Here is a 21,726-nt window from a genome sequence, read left to right as displayed (position 1 = left end):
TCCCCTCCATAACTACAATTCATCAGGAAATCTGATGCAATACTCCTCTCTAATTACAGAGTTCGTGATCACTTTCCCTCGTGTCCTGAACACATGCTTTCCAGCAGATTTTTTTCCCACCCAGGATCACACATTGCATTGTTTGGTCTCTTCAGTTGCCTCTCATTAGAATGACTTTGTCTTTTGTAACATTGACATTATTGAAGAGTCCAGGTCTGTGGTTTTGTAGAATACCCCCTAAGTTTGGTTTCTCTGATATATTTTTTAAAGATTTATTTATTTATTTATACAAGAACCGGGGTACAGGCCAGATGCACAGGAGGGTGAAAGGATTCACCAGAGCCAGAGCAGGGAACAGAACAGGCAGACTGACGAAATACACTGCTGAGGGGAGCAGTGAGCGTGACAGGAGAGGTCTGCCGCGCCATGTGGGACCCTCGCCAGCCAGCCAGGATTGAACAGGCACTGCAGAGGCTGCAGACAGCCTCAGAGCGCTGCGCACAACCACCTGCGCTACCAGGGAAGGCCCAGTTTCTCTGATATATTTTTTTTTTAATTTTTTTTAAGATTTATTTATTTTTATTTATACAAACACTGGGTACAGTCAGAAGCGCGGGAGGGTGAGAGAATTCACCAGAGCCAGAGCGGGGAGCAGAGCAGGCAGAAGGACCGAAGGACACTGCTGAGGGGAGCAGCGGGCGGCAGGAGAGGTCTGCGCGCCATGTGGGACCCTCCTCCGGTGGCCAGGGAGCAGCCGGGGATCAAACCAGCGCTGCAGAGGCTGCGGGCAGCTTCGCAACCCAGCGCTCAACCGCTGCGCCACCAGGGGAGGCCCTGGAATCTTTTTTTAAACAAGCACTCCAGGTACATGCAAACCCAGGCAACTAAGGGAACACAAGTTAACAATACAATCTCTTGAATTTCAGTTTTATTTATATTTTGAATACATAATATATTCACACAGTTCCAAATACAACGGAAACCATACTTAGTTGCCCTTCCCCCATCCCAGGTCCTCCTTATCCCCAGAGACAAGCACTGTTGCCAGTTTATTGTGTTCCCACCTTGAGAAATGTTGAACATAAACAAGCACACACCCGCAGCTTTTGCAGGAAAATTGTCCCCTAAACAGCTGCTTCCGGGCCTTAAGGGCAGATAGGCCTACGTAGAGGTACAAGCGCCTGGTGACTTGTGAGCCTCGCTGAGCTGAACCCCAGTTTCCTGCTCTAAACTGGCATTAGTTACAGCAGGACAGCTTGCAAGGTGGTGGTGGGGGGGCGCTGTCAGCCCGGGGCCCTTCTGTGCATGCTTGCGTCATAGCGCGGGCAGGCTAGACTTCTGGCGTCATTGGTTCGACAGGGTCACATCTTGGGGTCAGGCCATCCGGCTAAGAGTTTAGCGGGGTGGGGGGAACCGCAACAGCAACAGTGAGCGCTTGTGGAATCCCTTGTGCCAGACCTTTGCTGGGACCTTGCAGGTGTCACTATTTCAGGGGCACCTGCCCTCAACGCTGCTGACTTGGGGTGAATTGTCGCAGATGTTGGGTCTCCCCAGTCTTGACCCACTGCACGATAGTAGCCTCCGCCCTCCTTACCCAGTTGTGACAACCAGAAAAGTCTCCAGGAGTTGCCTAATGCCCCCGAGCTAGAAAGGGTGGACCCATGCTTTCTTTTGCCTGCACAGTACCCCTGGTGGAAGTACCGGTTGCTGTCCCATGTTACAGGTGAGGAAAACCAGGGAACAGAGAGATCGAGTGACATCCCCGAGAACAGACAGCTACCAAATCGCCCCCAGGATTCACACCCAGCAGTCTGACAGCAGAGCTCCAGCGTCTACCATTATCAAAGAGGTACTTCTACCTGCGAGGTACTTCTGCCTCGCAGGAATGTTGTCTACATCAGATAGAGCCAAGGCCCTTCCCCAGTCCGGCTCACAATTTAACCTCAACACATGGTGTCCGCCATTACATCTGATCGCAAATCCGCAACCCCTGCCTCCATGAGAGCTCCCAAATTCATCTTACAGCTGGGGAAACTGAGGTCATCTGCTCAGTCAGGGGTTCTTCCCTCTTCCCCCATTGCACACTAGAATCACCCTGGGATCTTTCTGAAGGCGCAGGCCTCACTTCGCCCAGATGAGGATCTGGGTGTGGGTCCCAGGTGTTCTTGGTTTTTAAAGCTCCCTCAGGATTCAGGGGTTGAGAACCTGGGTTGGGTTGAGTAGCCAGGTCAGGTTTTGACACCCAGTCCAGGTGGCCGGTGTGTAGACGAGGCGCCCCCTCTGGCATACCCCTTTCTCTCCAAGGTCAGTTCACCCAGTCCATGGGCATTCCTTCCATCTTCTCTGCTTGAAATCCCTCCGGATCCCCCACCCGCTCCCCCGGATCTGGCCCCACAGGCCCAGGCGAATGCCACTGGGTTCTCCTTTATTCTCACGCACTTGGAGTGGAGTCCTAGAATGATGGCGGTAACGAGGTCCCCAAGGCCATGGTGGGGAAAGCCACTGAAACCATATTGGCAAATGGGCCAGTACTGGAGGGTGATGTGCCCTCGGAGGGCACTGAGGGTGTGCCCGGAGTCGCTGCCACCACCAGCTGCTCTCGCGGGAGCCACACTGGTCTGAGCGGTTGGGTGAGTCCCATGACTCCTGATGCTTTGGGGCTCTCTCTGCTAGGGCTAGGGGCGGTGCTGTACCGATACTCTCCTGGAAGCCCACATATACCCACACCCAGGAGGGGCTGGGGCTGGACAGCTGTCAAGGGCATCCAGGAAAGAACGTACCCCTGGCTCTGAGCCGGTGTTCCACCCGTAAGCCCAGGTGCACATGGGCAGATTGGGCAGCTCTGGAACAAACTGGGAAGCGAGTTTTGAAAGGACGAGAGCCAAGTGGACCAGCTGCGTGCTCCAGGAGGCAAGACTCCCCCTCTGCTACTGCCCTTGGCCAAAGGACTCCAGGGCTAGGAGCTGCCTTGACCAAGTCAGAGGGTGGCCGTGTGCCCGCCCCTCACCTGGCATCAATCTCTTTCTTTCTCTGTCTTCTTAAACATGGCCATGGCTTCTTCCAGCACACCGTCGGGGTCCAGCAGTTTGACCTGTAGGGAAGCAGCCAGGTGTTGGGCTGGGGAGCATGGAAGACCCAGGCTGCCAGCATTAGGGGGTGCTGCAAGCCTCATGCAGTGCTGCCTGACTCTGGGGATCACCTGACTGAAAACAAACCTTGTCTGTTCTCTGGCTGGGCTGGGCCCAAACAGGCTGGGTGTGGCTGGGGGGGGGGTGTGTGCTGTTTTCTCTCCGTCTCTGGGTGTGGCTACCGAGCCCTGGTGAGGGCTGCTCACCTGAGGAATAGGGAACTGGGTGGGCTCAGGGGCCTCATCACGGCCAAAGTCAATCATGGTGCCACACTTGGCCACATCGTCCACCCAGAAGCCTTCAAAGAGCTGACCATGGTCCAGATGGAAGAAACGCCCCGACCCGTTCTTCATGCCTCTCTCCCAGGAGCCCTCGTAGCGGTTCCCATTCTCTGGAGGGAGACAGGGAGGTGTGGGTTTGGGGCACCGTGAACCAGCAAACAACCAGGCTGGCTCCTCCACCATGCTGCCGCCTGCACCTGCACCATGTCACTCAGAAGCCAGAAGAAAACCAGCTTGGCTACAGTGAGCTGGGCCGGCTGGGTGGAAAAGGGTCTAGGACAACTGGGTGGCCAGGGACGTCCAGACTCAGACCAAGCTCACACCTCCGCTGCTTCCCTGAACTTCGACAAGCAACTCTCAGCATCTTATTCTTCCTGCAAAAGATGTAGCTAATAAAACAATGGGCAGTGTTTCCAGCACTTATCTGACTGGTTCTAGCTCACTGACTCCTCACAGGAACCGTGCTCGCTACAAAGGGTGAGAGCCTCTACTTTCCAGCTGGCGCTGGAAAAGCTCAGGGGATCGGATGGACTCACTGAAGTTCACAGTCAGGAAGTGGAGAGGCGGGATTTGAAACCAGTTCACACCAGGAGCCCACACTTTCATCACCAATCAAGTCTATTTTTCATCTGAAGAAGGTGGTGTTATAAAAGTAATAATAAAGGTAACACAGCTCGGCTCTGACACTTCCGAGCCGTGTGAACTTGAGCAGGTCACGTCACCATTTTGGCTCACTTTCTCATTTGTAAAATGGGAATAACAGTTGTACTCACCTTGTAGAACAGTGAAGATTAAATAAGTGGAGACAGGGGAAAGATTTAGAAGAGCACTAAATAAACCTGAGATCGGAGGCCAGGAAGCTTTTGCTGTAAATGGACACGGAATAAGTATGTTTGTTTTTGTGGGTCATGGGATGTCTGCCATGGCTACTCAGTGCTGCCTTTGGAGCAAGAAAGCAGCCAAGGACAGTATGTAAATGATAAACAAGTCTCTGTGCTAATAAAACTTATTTACAAAAACATGTTGGGTTGGATTTGGCCCAGGGGCCAGAGTTTGCTGATCCCTGCTATATCCAAGTATGAGCTGTTGTAGTAATGTCATTATTATTACAGTGTCAGGCATCCGCTAAGCACTTTACAAATACAAATCTTGTTTGATCTTCACAATAACCTTAGTTAAGTTTCATCTTTATCCTTATATTACAGATGAGAAAACTGAGGCCAAAGTTGAGGCAAAATGCTGAGCTCACAGTAAGGGTTTGAGCCAGGATTTGAACTCAGGCAGGGTGGCTCCATAGTCCAGACCATAAGAAAAGATGCATCTCCAGGGCACCTCTCTGGTGGCACAAGGGGCTAAGTCTCAGTACTATGACACTATCAACAGCAATGCAGCATGAGTCCGATCTCCAGCCAAGGAGTTGACCTACATGGCACCGCAGACCTCTCCTGTTTTGCCTGCTGCTCCTCTCAGCACTTTGTTTCAGTGGATCTACCTGTTCTGCTCCCCACTCTGTCTCTGGTGAGTCCTCTCACATACCCCACCCTGCACTTCTGGCCTGCACCCCAGCTCTTGTATGCATAAATAAACAAAAAAAATCTGAAAAAAGATGCATCTCCAGTCCTCCTACTGTGGGGCACTGTAGTGCCTGGTGAAAAGTTGGAATCTTTAGTTTTCAGGAGACTGGGCTCTGGTGCATGCCCTCACCCAGAACACCTACTATGTACCAGGGAGTGGGGAAACAGTGGGGAACAAAACAGACACAGACCTGGTCCTGCTGCCACTCCCAATCCGGTGGGATAATGATATCAGCTTTGGGCCTCCCCGGTGGCGCAGCCGGTTGAACGCAGTACTGTGAATCTGTCCGCAGCCTCTGCAATGCGAGTTCAATTCGCAGCTGGCCAGGGAGATACCCACATGGCGCGGCAGACCTCTCCTGTCTCGCCCACTGTTCCCCTCAGCAGTGTCTTTGGTCCATCTGCCTGTTCTGCTCCCCTCTCTGTCTCTGGTGAATAATCTCACCCTCCTGCATCTCTGGCCTATACCCCAGTTCTTATATAAATAAATCTTTTAAAAAAATGATACCAGGGCCTCCCCGGTGGCGCAGCGGTTGAGCGCTGGGTTGCGAAACTGCGCGCGGCCTCTGCGGCGCCGGTTCGATCCCCGGCTGCTCCCCGGCCACCAGAGGAGGGTCCCACATGGCGTGCAGACCTCTCCTGCCGCCCGCTGCTCCCCTCAGCAGTGTACTTCGGTCCTTCTGCCTGTTCTGCTCCCCGCTCTGGCTCTGGTGAATTCTCTCACCCTCCCGCGCTTCTGACTGTACCCAGTGCATGTATAAACAAAACAAACAAACCAGCAAACAAATAAATAAAGCATGCCTCTATAAAAAAAAAAAAAAAAAAAGAATGTGATTACACATCTTTTAAAAAAAAAAAAAATGATACCAGCTTTATAGAGAGCGTACTATGTGCCAGGCCCTGCTCTGAGCACTTACACAGACTGACTCCCTTTTCTAATCCTCAGTACTGCCGGATGAAGTGGGCTGGTGTCTGTTGTTCCTGGTTTACAGATGAGGAACGTGAGGCACAGAGAGGCAAAGTATCTCACCCAAGATGATCCACCTGTTTAAGTGTTTTTTTATAAAGATTTATTTATTTATGCATACAAGAACCGGTGTCCAGGCCAGAGGTGCAGGATGGTGAAAAGATTCACCAGAGATAGAGTGGGGAGAAGAACAGGCAGATTGAAAACACTGCAGTGGGCGAGACAGGAGAGGTCTGCTGCGCCATGTGGGTATCTCCCTGACAGGCTGGGGATCAAACTTGTGCTGCAGAGGCTATGAACAGCTTCATAGTGCTGTGCTTAACCCCTTGTACCACCAGGGAGGCCCCGCCTGGCATTAAGTGTTAAGAAGGAAAGGAAGCCGGTGCTGAGAATAATGGGGAAAAGTGCTTTAGGTGGAATGGACAGGGAAGGCCTCTGAGAAGCAGATAGTGCAGAGATTTTTATTCCAGGAAGAGAGACCAGCAGTTCAAGGGCCCTGAGGCAGAAATTGAGGGCGGAACTGAGAGAATGTTAGTATATACTGACTGAACCAAGTGAGTTCAGGGGAGAGGTGTTAAAGAGGCATTCAAGAGAGGTGGGAGCAAGGCTGGAGGGGATCTCAATCATGCAGGGCCTCATGGACCCCAGTAAGGGCTCTGAATTCGGTAAGGGCAACAGGGAGCTGTACAAAGGTTGAAAGCAGGGCAGCGGCAACATTCGCTTGTATAAAGTTCACTCTGATCGCTATGTAGAGAGGGGGTTAAAGCCTGACACTAGTGTGGACACCTCTTACTCTTCCCTGGGCCTGGGAAGCCTCTTCCCCAGCTCAGTGAATATCCAGGTCTTTCAGATGGAGAATGACGCCTCTTTCGGGAGGCATTCCCTGACAAATCCAAATATCCCCTGCCCCTAACTCCTTTGTCATTTTCTCACACACCTTCCTGTTTTCTTTTTTCTTTATTACTTTTATTGACAAGATTTATAGGAACAAATTGTATATTTAAAATCATAGGCCAATTCTTAGTTCTTACTTAGTTGCTTAGTCCATTCATCTGTAATATGTATAACTCTAAGGTCTTAACCTGTGAAAATAACTACTAACAGTCAACATTTATATCTCATTTTTGTATTTGTTTTATGATGCAAAGATAGTTTATTTTAAGCACCCAACTGGTTTATCGAAGACCTAATTTTCTCATAAGCTGCAAGTTTTATTTTAAAATTCAGATTATTTAATAAACTCATTAGGACCACACCTTCCTGTTTTTAAGATTTTTTTTTTTTTTTAATAGAGGCATGCTTTATTTACTTGTTTTACTGGTTTGTTTGTTTGTTTTTTGTTTATACATGCACTGGGTACAGTCAGAAGTGCGGGAGGGTGAGAGAATTCACCAGAGCCAGAGCGGGGAGCAGAGCAGGCAGAAGGACCGAAGTACACTGCTGAGGGGAGCAGCGGGCGGCAGGAGAGGTCTGCTCGCCATGTGGGACCCTCCTCCGGTGGCCGGGGAGCTGCTGGGGATCGAACCGGCACCGCAGAGGCCGCGCGCAGCTTCGCAACCCAGCGCTCAACCGCTGCGCCACCGGGGAGGCCCACACACCTTCCTGTTTTCAAGGTGAATTCCTTAGTACTTTTTTTGACCCCACAATTATCAGGCTGTGTGACTCGAGCCAGCAACTTAACCTCTCTGTGCCTCAGTTCATCTGTAAAATGGGGCTGGTAGCGGTGCCAACCTTAGATTGTTGGGAGGTGTTAGTGAGCTCAGTGTTGTCAAATTGTAGGCCGTGATTATTACGACGATAAGAAACCGCCCCAATTGTGCATGTTTATTGTTAGGCTTCCATTGTAGAGCACAAGCTCTTCAAGGCCAGGGACCGGGCCTCTCAGTCACCTTAAGCCACACAGGGGGCCCGGGGTGTGGTCCCTTGCGGGGCGGGGCTGGGAGGGATGTGGGTGTGGCCAGGGGCGGGGCTGGGATTGGTGGGCGGGACCAGCAGGCCTTGTGGGCGGGGCGGGGCGGGGACTCACTCTGACGCAACATGCCCGCCCCGTCTGGCTTGTCCTTCAGCCATTGGCCTTCGAAGATGTCCCCGTTGCTGTAGTACATGCGGCCCCATCCACTGCGCTGGTTGCCGCACCACTCACCCTCGTAATACTCCTTCGCCCCAAAAAACTGGACCCCATAACCCTGGAAACACAAAGGTGACTCTGTTCGTGGCGCCGCCAGCAGGAAGACAGCGCCCCCTGCTCCCCCCACCCGCCCGCACACCTGGGCTCCATCCTCGCCGCCTCCTCATCCTCCTCCCGCCGCGGGCTGCGGCTGAGCGCTCCGGGTCCCGCCCTCCAGCCCCCCGCGTCCGCCTTCGTGCAGCCCCTCGCGTCTCCTCGCCGGCCCCTTCCCCCTCCCATTCCCGCCCTGCGTTCTCCACACAAGCTAAATCGCCCTCTTGATTGCTACGTCTCCCCAACTCTGATTTGACCCCATTAAAAATTGCAGATATCTGTGAGAATCCTATCAAAACTATAGGGTAGAAAAATGGTAGAAACATCACATTTAGCACCATAGAGAATCATCCAACTCTCCCCGCACCCCCGAAGGTCATACCTGGGAGGTTGGGTTAAGCTGCCCCCATCCAGATCCCCCACCTAGCCTTCAAGGCCCCCCCTACCCCTCTTCTCACTCCCACCCCTTGCTATTTGTCATCTCCTTTCCTTTGCTAAGTCCCCTTCTTTTTCCCCACTGACTGGGTAACTCCTTGGATATTTTGGTATCGCCTCCTACAGGAAGCCTGCCTTGAATTCTCAATGACCTTCCTCTTGAAAACCTCTAACCTAACACTCTATCATATGTGTTGTTTATTCTGGGATCTATCTGCCCCCCACCCACTAGCTAGTAAACAATTTGAGGGCAGAAATCATAAAACCCTGGACTCTTACATGTTAGGGGTACAACCCACCCAAGGCACTTCATCACTCTGAGCTTGTTTCTCATCAGTAAAATGAGGATGAGAATGATGGTGTTGTTGAGTGGCAGTACTACCTTATTATGTCTCCATGGCTGATGGCGAGACTTCATTCAAGTTTGTTAGAGAAACCTGAAGGAACGTGACCCCCAGCTTGGGCATTTATGGGTTAAGGACGTGCCTCTGGCTTCCTCCTATCCCTCGGGGCCTTCCTTTCTGGTCTTGTGGCCAAGGAAGGGCAAGATGACCTGTGCTTTCTTGCTCCCTTTTTTCCTACTCCCCCTCACCCAGGTCCAACAGAAGGGTTCTCAGAAAAGGGAGAGCCAGGGAAAAGAAGGCCAGGAAATGAGCGGGGGTGAGGAGGGAGGAGACTGCCCCACACTGCCTGGCTGGCTTCTGGTAGCCACAGGGCTCCTTAGGAGCCTCCCTGCGCCCTCTCCTCTGGCTTCCTGTTTCCTGGCTTTTGTTCTGAGAAGGCTTTAGATTCCCCACCCCTTCCTTCTCCCACCCACACAGCAACCCTGTAACTACTCCCCTCCCAGACCTCCTCCCCTTTCTCCCAGGCCTGACTTTTGCACCCCACACATGAAAGCATGGGAGGCCTGCTTTCAGCCTGGCTTACTCATCACTCACCGATTTCTTATCGCCTTTCCACCAGCCTGAGTACACTCTCACGTACTTTCCTGTCTCCGGGTCTGGAACGCTGAGGGTGCCATAGCCATCTCGTTTCCCAAACTTCCAGTCTCCCTCATAGATGACTCCTTTCTTCTTCCAGATTTGTGTTCCTTTTCCTGGAACATAGATGGGCCAACACTTCAGATGTGGGGCTGGGGGTGGTGGTGGCAGGCACCATGTCTGCCTAAGCCTCAGGGACCCTTAGATTTAGTGATTCTGAAGGGCAAGGACAGTGGATGTATGCCTCGCCTCTAGACCCCCAAGAGAGCCCCAAGAGAGTTCTAGCCCTACAAACAGCAATTCTCAAGCCCTCTGCCCTGAAGCTGGAGTGATACAGCAAACCCTGAGTAGAAACCTTTTCAGTGTTTCAGCCTCTTTTCTTATTTTTTTTTAAAGATTTATTTATTTATTTATACAAGCACTGGGTACAGTCAGAAGCGCGGGAGGATGAGAGAATTCACCAGAGCCAGAGTGGGGAACAGAACAGGCAGACTTGACGAAATGCACTGCTGAGGGGAGTAGCAGGCAGCAGGAGAGGTCTGTCGTGCCATGTGGGACCCTCGCCGGCGGCCGGGGATCAAACTGGCGCTGCAGAGGCTGCGGGCAGCTTCACAGCCCAGCGCTCAACCGCTGCACCACCAGGAGAGGCCCCTCATTTCTTAATATGTCATGAATAACCTAGATCACTATGCAAAGGCCCTATTTCAACTGTTTGTCCCTTGGCCTGGAACAGTCTTTCACAGATATTCATTCACCCCCTACCTCCTGCATGTCTTTGCTCAAATCCCATTTTCTCAATGAGGCTACCCTGACCAGCCCATATAAAACTGCAAGACTGGGACCTCCCTGATGGTCCCAGGCTATCAAGCTAGGCCAGCCACTGCAACATGAGTTCAATCCCCGACCAGGGCTGACCCACATGGCAGAGCAGACCTCTGCTGTCTTGTCTGCTGCTCCCCTCAGCAGTGTATTTCAGTCAGTCCACCTGTTCTGCTCCCCACTCTGTCTCCGGTGAATCCTCTCACCCCCCACAACTCTGGCCTGTACCCCAGTTCTTGTATGTATAAATAAATAAATCTTAAAAAAAAAAACCCACAAAACTGCAAGCCTCTCCCACCCTCTTATTTATATGACTCATCTAACAGAACAGATAATTCACTTCCTTATCATTTATCACCTACTGGCTGTCTCTTCCAGGAGAATGTGCACTGCATTGAGGGTATTGGCTTAAGTCTGTTTTGTCTGTTGAACTATTGCCAGCACTAAAGAACAGTGCTTGTCCTGTTGTTGGTGACCGATATTTATCCAACAGAGACATTTGTTAAGCAAAGGGATGAATGAAATATTTGTGGAGTATCCCTTTGGGCCATTTCATATCTTGATTCTCTGTAGCTCAGGGGCAAAAAATCTGACAAGTAACATCTCAGACAAGTAACTTAACTCTGGGGCTCAATTTCTTCATCTATAAAATGGGGATTATCTTGTGAGATTGTGTGATCACTAAATTCATTTTTTTAAAGATTTATTAATTTTATACAAGAGCTGGGGTACAGGCCAGAGGTGCAGGAGGGTGAGAGGATTCACCAGAGACAGAGCAGGGAGAAGAACAGGCAGAAGGACTGAAAACACTGCTGAGGGGAGCTGGGGGGAGGGACAGGAGAGGTCTGCTGCGCCATGTGGGACTGTCCCTGGCCGGCTGGGAATCGAACCCGCGCTGCAGAGTCTGAGGACAGCTTCACAGCGCTGCACTCAACCCGCTGCGCCACCTGGGAGGCCCCACTAAATTCAATTTTATATGTAAACACTTAGAACAGTGCCTGCAGGTTAGAGGATAGCAAGGTTTTTGCCCTTCAGGTAGGGCCCAGCGACACCTCCGTGGACTTGAAGCTGTTTCCACCTGTCACTGCGGAGCGCGAGGAGAGCCAGCCCTCCCGCTGGGGCCCCGCCCCCTGGCCAGCCCAGCCAATCGGTGCAGCCCACTCGCCCTGGCCCTGTGATTGGTTCACTGACGGGCATGTGACCGGCAGCGCCCAATGAGACTGAAGCCCGGTTCCGCGGCGGGAGCGGCCGGAGGGGCTGCGGGGCGGGGCCGCGAGAGCCGCCTGCGGGCGCCCGCGCGGGAGGAGCGCGGGGCAGCGCCGCGAGGTCGCGGGTGGGGGCGAGGCCGAGCTCCCGCGACATTCGACCTCAGCGCTCGCCGGCGGCCGCCCGAGCTGCCTCACAAGCCACGCGCCCGCGGCTTCGGGTGGGCGCGCGAGGAGCTGGGTGGGCGCCTGGCCAGAGCCGGCGCTCGTCTGCCCCGGGACCCGGGCGCCCGCCGAGGGGCGACGCCGGAGCCGAGCCGGAGGGCCGCGGGCGGGAGTGAAGCGGGAGTTGTCCCGGGTGGGCCGCGACTGTGCCTTCCCGTGTACCCACGTGGCTGCCGCGATGCAGGGGCTCGGGGAGGAAAGGGCCTTCCTATGAAGCTGTCCGCAGCCTCTGCAGCATGAGCTCGATCCCCGGGCAGGGAGATACCCATGTGGCGCGGCAGACCTCTCCTGTCTCTTCTGCTGCTCCCCTCAGCAGTGTACCTCGGCCAGTCTGCCCGTCCTGCTCCCCACTCTGTCTCTGGTGACTCCTCTCACCCCCCCACCTCTGGCCTGTACCCCAGCTCTAGTATGCATAAATAAATCTTAACAAAGAAAAAAAGAGAAATATCTCAGAATTTCTCTTGTTGGTCCAGATGTGGCACAGGTCGGAGGGGCCTATTATTAGAAGGTGAAGGGTGTGGGAGGCCTCCCTGGGGGTGCAAGCGGTTAAGTCTTAGTGCTTTGAAGTTATCGCCAGATACTGCAGCATGAGTTCGATCCCCAGCCAGGGAGCTGACCCCCATGGCGCAGCAGCCCTCTCCTGTCTTGCCTGCTGCTCCCCTCAGCAATGTATTTCAGTAGATCAGCCTGTTCTGCTCCCCACTCTGTCTCTGGTCAGTCCCCTCACCCCCTGCACCTCTGGCCTATACCCCAGTTCCTGTATGCACAAATAAATAAATAAATCTTTAAAAAAATAGGTTTCTTTAAAAAAAAAAAAGCACAGACTCTGGAACTGCAAGCTCCGGAAGCCACACCACAGGGTTTTTGGAATTAAAAAAAATGTTTTTCTGGGTTTAGTTGGTAGCACAAAGATTCCCCTTGCCCCCTGCTGGTTAGACCAGAGCTCAGCCCAGTTAAATCTGAGCCCAGCGACTTCTGGGGTAGGGGGCCTCCCCCCCACATTCCCTCCCTGCCTACATCAGCCTTCAGGATATCAGGGTCCTCTGAAGACCAGAATCCCAATGACAAGTTGGTTCTGGGGCTGCCGCGTCCTCAGCTGGCCATGGCGAGGACAGGCAGGGGCTGAGCTTGGGCGCCCAGAGCTGGGCTGCGTCGGGTCTCTCAGGACCACTCTGGCCTGAGACCTGTCTCAGCTGGAGTCCGGGCTGAGTTTCGTTCCAGAGCCCAGTGTAGTGGGGTCCCTGTCTGGCCCCCCTTGGGGACACAGCTTTGTCCCCAGCAAGCTCTGTGCAATGCACCGCTTCCTCGGTCCGGACCCCAGCAGCCCGCGCCGAGGGCCCCTCACCGTGCTTCAGGTTGTCCTTCCACTCGCCCACGTAGCAGTCGCCGTTGGTGGCATACACCTGGTGCCTCAGTCCGCTCTTCTGGGCCTTGCGGTCCCACTCCTTCCACCAGGGCTGCGCCGTCTGCGGGTGCTTGGAGAGAGGCATGCTGGCTACTCCTGCGGGGCCACAGGCAGGGGCGCAGGGGCATTGGGCTCAGTGGGCACGTAATGCCTAGATCCCGGGGCATCCCCCGGAACCCCTGTCTGAGCTCAGGTGGGGTGAGTCATGTGTTCTCAGTCCCCAGGAGGGTGAGCAGCCCTGGTGATATCCTTTGTGCTGGACTGGCCCTCGGCTTCCCTCCCTGGCTTTTCCAGAGGTCTCAGCAGACAGGCTCTGATGGCACAATTGCTTGGAAACCCTGGGAGACAGCAGGGAGGTTTGTGATGGCATCAGGATAAAGTGACCCTGGGGTGGGGGGCGAGGGCCACACACTTAAAACCCAGCGTGACAAGCAGCGGGAATGCTGACTTCATTTTTTAATTTTTATTTTTAAAAAATTTTTCTTACTTTTGGGTAAAAAAAAAACTGGGGTATAGGCCAGAGGTGCAGGGATGAGAGGATTCACCAGAGACAGAGTGGGGAGCAGAACAGGGGGATCAACTGAAATACACCACTGAGGGGAGCAGCGCAGAGACAGGAGAGGTCTGCTGCGCCATGTAGTTCAGCTCCCAGGCCGGGGATCGAACTCCTGCTGCCTTAGAAGGGCCCTACTGGGTTTGCTGCTCTGCTGTCACCATTTTCAAATTCTTAGTCCTTTATGAGCAGGTCCCCACCCACGGAGGAGCTGGCTCCTGGCTGCATCAGGGCCCCTGGAGTCCCGCCAGGCTGGCTAGCCACTCGCTGCTACTGAGTTTGCTGGTGACGTGTAGGAGCAGGAAACAGCAAGGGCAAAACCTGGGAGGGTGCAGCGGTTCCACATCCTAAATTTAAGGTTTTTCTTTTTCTCACATTTCCAAGAACCACTGTACTGTGATTCATCTTTAAATGAATTCACTGATGGCGCAGGGGTTACGTGTCAACACAATGAAGCTGTCCGCAGCCACTGCAGCACCAGTTTGATCCCCGGCCAGGGACCTAACCCACGTGGCGCAACATACCTCTCCTGTCTCCCCGCTGAGCCCCTCAGCAGTGTATTTCCGTCAATCCGCCTGTTCTGCTCCCCACTCTGTCTCTGGTGAATCCTCTCACCTAGCCTCCCTCCCCGCAGCTCTGGCCTGTACCTCAGTTCTGTATGCATAAATAAGTCTTTAAAAAAATAATAAAAATAGGGGCCTCCCCGGTGGCGCAGTGGGTTGAGCTCAGTTGAAGCTGCCCACAGCCTGCCCAGTGCAGGTTCGATTCCTGGTGGGCCAGGGAGATTCCTTTTCTGTTGTGCCCGCTGCTCCCCTCAGCAGTGTTCTCTGTCTGTCTGCCTGTTCTGCTTCCTGCTCTGTCTCTGGTGAATTATCTCACCCTCCCGTGCCTCTGGCCTGTACCCCAGTTCTTGTATAAATAAATACATCTTGGGCCTCCCTGGTGGCCTAAGGACTTAAGTTGCAACCTATGACGCTATCAGCAGCCACTGCAGCACCCCGGCCAGGGAGCAACCCACATGGCACAGCAGACCTCTCCTGTCTCGCCCGCTGCTCCCCTCAGCAGTGTATTTCAGTAGATCTGCCTGTTCTGTTGCCCACTCAGTCTCTGGTGAATGCTCTACCCCCCTGCACCTCTGGCCTGTACCCCAGCTCTTGTATGCATAAATAAATAAGTCTTAAAAAATAAATCTTTTAAAAAAAATAAAATGACTACAAAGCCGACTTGTCTAGGTGAGACGCTGTAGGGCTTACAGTTGACGTAGCAGCTGCTGAGCCAGGCTGCTGGCCCTCGTACCCTGATGCTTTCCCTCGGCTTCCTGGGAACTGGAAGAGAACTGCTCCTCTACCAACTTGCTCCCGGGGTCACTGGCTGCTTAATACATCATCCATGCAACAGAACATCACGCTTGCCCCAAACTTCGGCAGCATCGGTTCTCCTAAGAGGAGGCTGCGGTCTTAAGACAGAGCTAGGACAGGAGAAGACAAACGCCCAGGGCCCGGGGATTTTGCCACGGGATAACAATGATTACCTAGAGGAAAGGTGGAGGGGGCACGGCCCAGACAACTAGGGGTCCCTCCCGAGCCCCGAGCCCACCCCACCTGCGTCCTCTCACCTGTGCTCACCTGCTCACCTGCAGGGCAGCACCTGGATTCAGAGTGGGGGGTGGGGCGGGCAGGAGGCCGGGGTCTCCCCACGCCGCGGGAGGAACAGCGCGCTCCGGTGTCCTGGACGCTGGTCGCTATGGCAACGCGGGGCGCCAGGCAGTGCCCGCCCCTTCCTGGGGAGCCTGTGCCTTGCGGGGCGGCGCGTGGGGAAAGGTGCAGATGCTCAGGGCGGGGAAGGGCGTCCTTCGGCCTGTGGGGGTGATTGCCCCAGGGGCACCCGCAAGGTGGCCAGAGACTGGTGGGCGAGCCGGAGAGACCTGCTATCCGCGGAGCGTGGGCCAAGGAGTGTCCCGGGAGGTTCGCGCCCTCCCCTCCCCGTCTGGGCCAATACAAGCCCGCACACCGGCAGGAACGGGTTAAAGGCTTTTTTGCCAAGTTGGAAAGACAAAGTGGCAAAATCGGAAGGGAAAACTAAGCCCACGCGGGTCTCAGTCTCTGGTGGGTCCACTAGACTCTTTTGAGCAACAGGGAATCCACAGAGCGCCTGCACCCTGGGAGATGCGCGCATTTTACCTAGCCAGGTGGCCCCCAGATCCTGTATGCACAGGGGCACCCTTGTCACTCCGTGTAAAAGCCCCCGCAGTCCCTGCAGTGGCCTTCGAAGCCCGCCTCATCTCCTGCCACGGCGCTTCCTGGTGCTCTTGGGCCTACTCAGCCCCTGCACCCAGGGGGCGGGGTGCTCCCACTGCGGGCCTCCCACTGGCTTTCCTGCTGGGAGGGTGCTGGGCCTGTAGGTCTTCTGTGCCCTCGGCCCACACGTCTCGGCAAATAAAGCCGATGGGCCTCTGGACTCCCTCAGAGCGGTTCCCAGACAGCACGAGCCCTGAGGAGTTTCTGAACCGCACTACAGGTTCCTATTTAGTATGATTTAATGGTTTATTTTGATCTGGGAATGCTCAATTTTTTCCCTGTAAATTAATAGTCTAAGCAGTTCCTGGAGCCAAAAAATAACCTGCCAAATAGGAACCTTCTACTTTCCAGTAGTGGGGAAACCTGCTTGTAAAATTGGAACCTCCACATATACTTTCCAACGGGCTTTTCTGTCTTCCCATCCTCACCATCCTCATTCCTGTTTCGTGTTTTTTTAGCACTTAGCACACTACACACACACACACACACACACACACACACACACACACCCTATTTTTAGTCTCTTTTGAAGGCAAAGATTATTTTCTTCTAACTTTTAAGTGAATAAATTCAGAAATACAGACGAGCACAGTGAACCGCTGCCGGCCTCTGAGTGTAACTGACATGTTGGCATATTTGAAGGCAGAAATTTTTAGGTTTCATCACTGTTGCCTCCCTAGGGCCTAGAAGAAATGCCTGGCACCTAGTAGTTGCTCAGTAAATATTTGTCAAATGGGGCTCAGGAGCCTTTGTCCCTCTGGTGGGGGACTCTGTGAGACAGGGTGCAGGCCCCGGGCCCAGGTGGGAAGATAGCGCCCTGCCCAGGAGAGTGAAGCTCACCTGGCTGCTTGCCGCCATGTGCCCAGGGCTGTGTCTGCCTGGAGGGCAGCTTTTCCTGCTTTGCACCAGGGACGCTAGGGGCTCCAGGAGCCTTCCTGAGTGGACACTTTCTCCTCTGGGTGGAGGCAGCTCCATCTTGTCCCACACTGTGTGCTAGTCCAGGCTGAACAACGACATCTGGTCCAGTCCTGGCACACAGACAACTGCAGCTGGTAGTTTTTGGCGCAGAGAAGAGTGGTGTTTTGTGCAGACCTGCTCTTCACTCTTCCCCTGCTCTGCTGTGGGGCAGCCGCTGCCTCGGACTCCTGGTCAGTTCCCTTCTCTCTCTGCCTAGGTCACCTGACATCTGGGTGCACCTTATGCCTCACAGGTCTGGCCCCTGCGCTGTGTTCCCACCATCCTGTCCCTAATCCCAGGTACCTTAGTGACTTTTCCGCTCACTCATATCCCCTCTGTCATCTTCTTTTTTTTTTTTAAACTTTATTTATGCACACAAGAGCTGGGGTACGGGCCAGAGGTGCAGGGGGGTGAGAGGATTCACCAGAGACAGAGTGGGGAACAGAACAGGCAGATCTACTGAAAGCCACTGCTGCCCCTCTGTCTTCTTTACCTGCCCTGCCCTTTCGGATCATCCAACACCTTTGTAACTAACTCCCTCTGTTAAATCCCCCATGTTGCTCCCTAGCGTGGGCTTATCTTCTTCAAATCCTGAGTGACGGAGGAGTGTGGTCAGGTGACTGGCGATTCCCCTAATATGTAACTTGCTGACCAGCCGGTGCAGGTGACCTGAGAGGATGGAGGGGCAGACACTGTGGGTGCCCACCCTGGGTCTTCCCCACCCCGCGGACCATACCGTGTGCTCTTCGCCTGGGTGAGTTCCGAGCACGGTCTCTGAGCTCCTTGGGCCTCTTCACAGAGAACTAGAGAGGCCTGGAAATTGACATCCTTCCATTATCAAGGGTGGCCCAGAGGTGCTGTTTGATACAGGAATGTGAAGGCCCTCAACAAACCTGGTGTAATTTTTTTTGTGTATGTGAGTGTGAATTTTTGTTTATTTGACGACAACATAAAAGTCACCATTTTAATGATCTTACACATATATAGTTCAGTGCCATTAAACACGTCCACAGTATTGTGCAACCATCACCACTGCCCCTTTCCAGAACTTTGTCATCATCCCAGACTGAACTTCTGTACCCATTAAACAGTAACCGCCCATTTCCCCCTCCCCCACCCCTGGCAACCTCCACTCTAATTCTCCATGACTTTGCCCATTGTGGGGACCTCCTGTAAGTGGCTTCATGCAGTATTTGTTGAAGACTAATTTTGCTCCAGAGTTCCCTGCGGGCTCAGGCTGCATTCACTTGGCTTCTTCCCCAGCCTATGAACCAGTTACTCCTGGGAGTACTTCCTTAACAAATCATAAATATTACACATACTTTTTTTTTTTTTTTTTACAAGACCAAGATCAATTTGAAACCATAAGGAAGAACTTCACCGGACCAGACAACAGCAGATCTCTCCTGGGTTTAAACACGTTCGAGAATGCCCAGCTCTCTTGCCGATGGGTGTCAGAGTTGCTGCCGATAGTCCCCGTTAGGAGCAGTGCTTCGATGGCTGCCCTTCTGCGGACATATGTGCACATTGCTGCTTGCTACCTCTGGACAGAGGTCAGGTTCCCGGAGGTGGTGTGAGCCAAAGGCTAAGAGCATTTTTTTTTTTAAGATTTATCCATTTATGCACACAAGAACTGGGGTACAGGCCAGACGTGTGGGGGGTGAGAGGACTCACCCGAGACAGAGTGGGGAACAGAACAGGCAGACTGACTGAAATGCACTGCTGAGGCGAGCAGCAGGGAGACAGGAGAGGTCTGCTGTGCCATGTGGGCAGCTCCCTGGTTGGGGATTGAACTTGTGCTGCAGTGGCTGTGGACAGCCTCATAGGTTGCATCTTAACCCCTTGTGCTCACTACCAGGGAGGCCCGGATAAGAGCATTTTTGAGTTCTTGATGCCTATGACCAGTTTGTCTTCCAAAAAGAGTATATCAAATTCTATCTGCAGAATAGAAAAGTGTCTGTTTTTCCCCCCACTTCAGCCCTTTTTGCTCCATTTTTGAGTTCGTGACCAATCTCAAAGAAAGAAATCTTGTTTTGAGGGACTCTTCCTTGATCACCAGTGGGCTCCCCTTCATGGCTATGCTCCTCATTCCCATTGGGGTGGGAATTTTGCTCTGATACTCACACTTGTCACATCATTTAATTAATTATTTTTTAAGATTTATTTATTTATGCATACAAGAACTGGGGTGTAGACCAGAGGTACGGGGGCAACAGGATTCACCAGAGACAGTGGGGAGCAGAGCAGGCAGATCTACTGAAATACACTGCTGAGGGGAGCAGCAAGGAGAGGGGAGAAGTCTGCTGCACCATGTAGGTCAGCTCCCTGGCCGGAGGTCGAACTCAGGCCTTAATGGCGATAGTGCTGGGACTTAACACCTAGGCCACCAGGAGGCCCCACAGGTTGTTTTAGCCAAGCTTCTTTTTTTTTTTTTTTCAAGATTTATTTATTTATACAAGAACCAGGGTACAGGCCAGATGCATGGGAGGGTGAGAGGATTCACCAGAGACAGAGTGGGGAACAGAACAGGCAGACTGATGAAGTACACTGCTGAGGGGAGCAGCGGGCGAGACAGAAGAGGTCTGCCGCGCCATGTGGGATTCTCACCGGCTGGCTGGGATCAAACCCACGCTGCAGAGGCTGCAGACAGCTTCACAGTGCGGCGTTCAACCGCCTGCACCACCAGGAAGGCCCGCCAGGCTTCTTTTGGTTGCAAGTGGAGACATCTCATACTATCCAATAAAGGAAATTCATTAAGGACAGAAGCATGTTGGAAAGTTGTAAATAGCTAAGCCGTCTTCTCTCTATCTCCATCTTCCTCATTCTTCCAGTTAGCTTTCTCACGCTCATTGTGGGAAATGGCTGCCCCTTCTGTCACCTTAGTTCCTGTCATTCACAAATACTGACTTTCTGAATTCTAATCCCAAATTCCTGCTCAACTCCATTAGGGTCTGGAGAGTTCCCAGCCAGTCATGCTGCTGACACTGGTTTTCCTTGGGACATTTTCTCCTCCTCAGGTACCTGGCCGGCCGTCCCAGCCAGGATTTATGCTGGTACATGCCACCCAGTGGCTTGTGCTTTGGTCCAGAGCTGCCCTGCTGAGTGGTGCCTCATGGTCTAGAATCTTCTCTCTCCCTTGGCCAGGATTAGACTGGGCCCGAAGCTGCAGTCTCACCTCTACAAGGACCCCTCTCACAGTACCTCATCAGACCCTTACTCAGGGGAATCTAGGGCTGTCTCTAGAGAAAAATCGGAGGTTAAGGCCTATCTGCCTCCACAGGCCAGCTGCAAGCACAGGTCACAGATGGATGAGATTATGCTCCCTCTGGGGCCAGGATCTGGTAGCTTTATCTACACACTCCTGCATAGGTGCTGTGGACTGGCTGCTCCCCAGTACTGAACAGCCAGGAGCACCAAGCTTGAGGGCTCCGATCCTAGATACCCTCTGATAGTTTCTTGCCATGTGTGAATACCTAGAATTTGGCCTCTTCTGAAGGACCCTGTTGACAGTGTGGGGTGTAAGGGGTTCCTCTGTGTAGTCTGGGGTGAGTGACTCCTCCACACCCCACATAAACATTCCCTTGGGGACATATGGGCCTCTATATTTTCTTGGACACAGAGCTATGATTGAGGCCTGGAAGCTCTGCCCTGGGAAGGGAGCCCCAGATTTTTTGTCAAAACTGGGGCTTAGGGCTTCCCTGATGTGGCAGGGGATAAAGTCTCAGTGCTACCAAGCTATCGCCAGCCACTGCAGCATCAGTTTGATCCCCGGCCAGGGAGCTGACCCACATGGCTTACCCATACTTACCCACTCTGTCTCTGGTGAATCCTCTCACCCTCCCCCCTCACCTCTGGCCCACACCCCACTTCCTGTATGCATAAATACATAAAAATAAATCTTTGGGGGCCTCCCCGGTGGCGCAGCGGCTGAGTGCTGGGTTGCGAAGCTGCCCGCGGCCTCTGCGGCGCCGGTTCGATCCCCGGCTGCTCCCCGGCCACTGGAGGAGGGTCCCACATGGCGCGCAGACCTCTCCTGCCGCCCGCTGCTCCCCTCAGCAGTGTACTTCGGTCCCTCTGCCTGCTCTGCTCCCCGCTCTGGCTCTGGTGAGTTCTCTCACCCTCCCATGCTTCTGACTGTACCCAGTGCATGTATAAACAAAACAAACAAACAAACAAACAAACAAACAAATAAATAAATCTTTGGGGAAAAAAAAAAAACCTGGGGCTAATGGAACTGAGTAACCTGGTTCACCACCTTCCCAGAAGTGGCAGGAAGAAACCACCAGCAAAAATCAGTGATTCACATAATGGACAAAAAGTGGAGACAACCCAAATGTCCATCAAAAGACAAACGCAGGGGCCTCCCTGGTGGCGCAAGAGTTTAGGATACAACCTATGAAGCCATCTGCAGTCACTGCAAGCACGAGTTCGATCCCCAGCCAGGTAGCTGACCCACATGACGCAGCAGACCTCTCCTGGCTCTCCCGCTGCTCCTCTCAGCAGTGTGTTTCAGTGAGTCTGCCTGTTCTCTTCCCCGCTCTGTCTCTGGTGAATCCTCTCACCCCCCACGCCTCTGGCCTGTACCCCAGCTCTTGTATGCTTTAAAAAAAAATCTTTTAAAAAAGACAAATGCAGAAACAAAACGTGGTCTCATCCAATGGAATACGAGTCAGTCATGA

The 21,726-nt window shown here is 53.2% G+C and overlaps 1 protein-coding gene across 1 annotated transcript; it reads right to left on the bottom strand.

Annotated features, from left to right (window-relative positions):
- Positions 1 to 2,929: 2,929 nt before the first annotated feature.
- On the bottom strand, positions 2,930 to 13,325 carry MORN3 (MORN repeat containing 3; the record flags this gene model as incomplete). Its single annotated transcript, XM_084253075.1, has 5 exons — positions 2,930 to 3,091; positions 3,335 to 3,519; positions 7,977 to 8,136; positions 9,545 to 9,702; positions 13,181 to 13,325. The coding sequence occupies 5 exons, from the start codon at positions 13,323 to 13,325 to the stop codon at positions 3,014 to 3,016; spliced, it is 726 nt and encodes a 241-aa protein (XP_084109201.1). The 3' UTR covers positions 2,930 to 3,013.
- Positions 13,326 to 21,726: the final 8,401 nt, after the last annotated feature.

This window comes from Talpa europaea (genome assembly GCF_964194135.1).
Source record: "Talpa europaea genome assembly, chromosome: 14".
Lineage (NCBI taxonomy): Eukaryota > Metazoa > Chordata > Mammalia > Eulipotyphla > Talpidae > Talpa > Talpa europaea.
The sequence above is the reverse complement of the archived record's forward strand: the minus strand, read 5'-3'. Positions and strand labels throughout refer to the sequence as shown.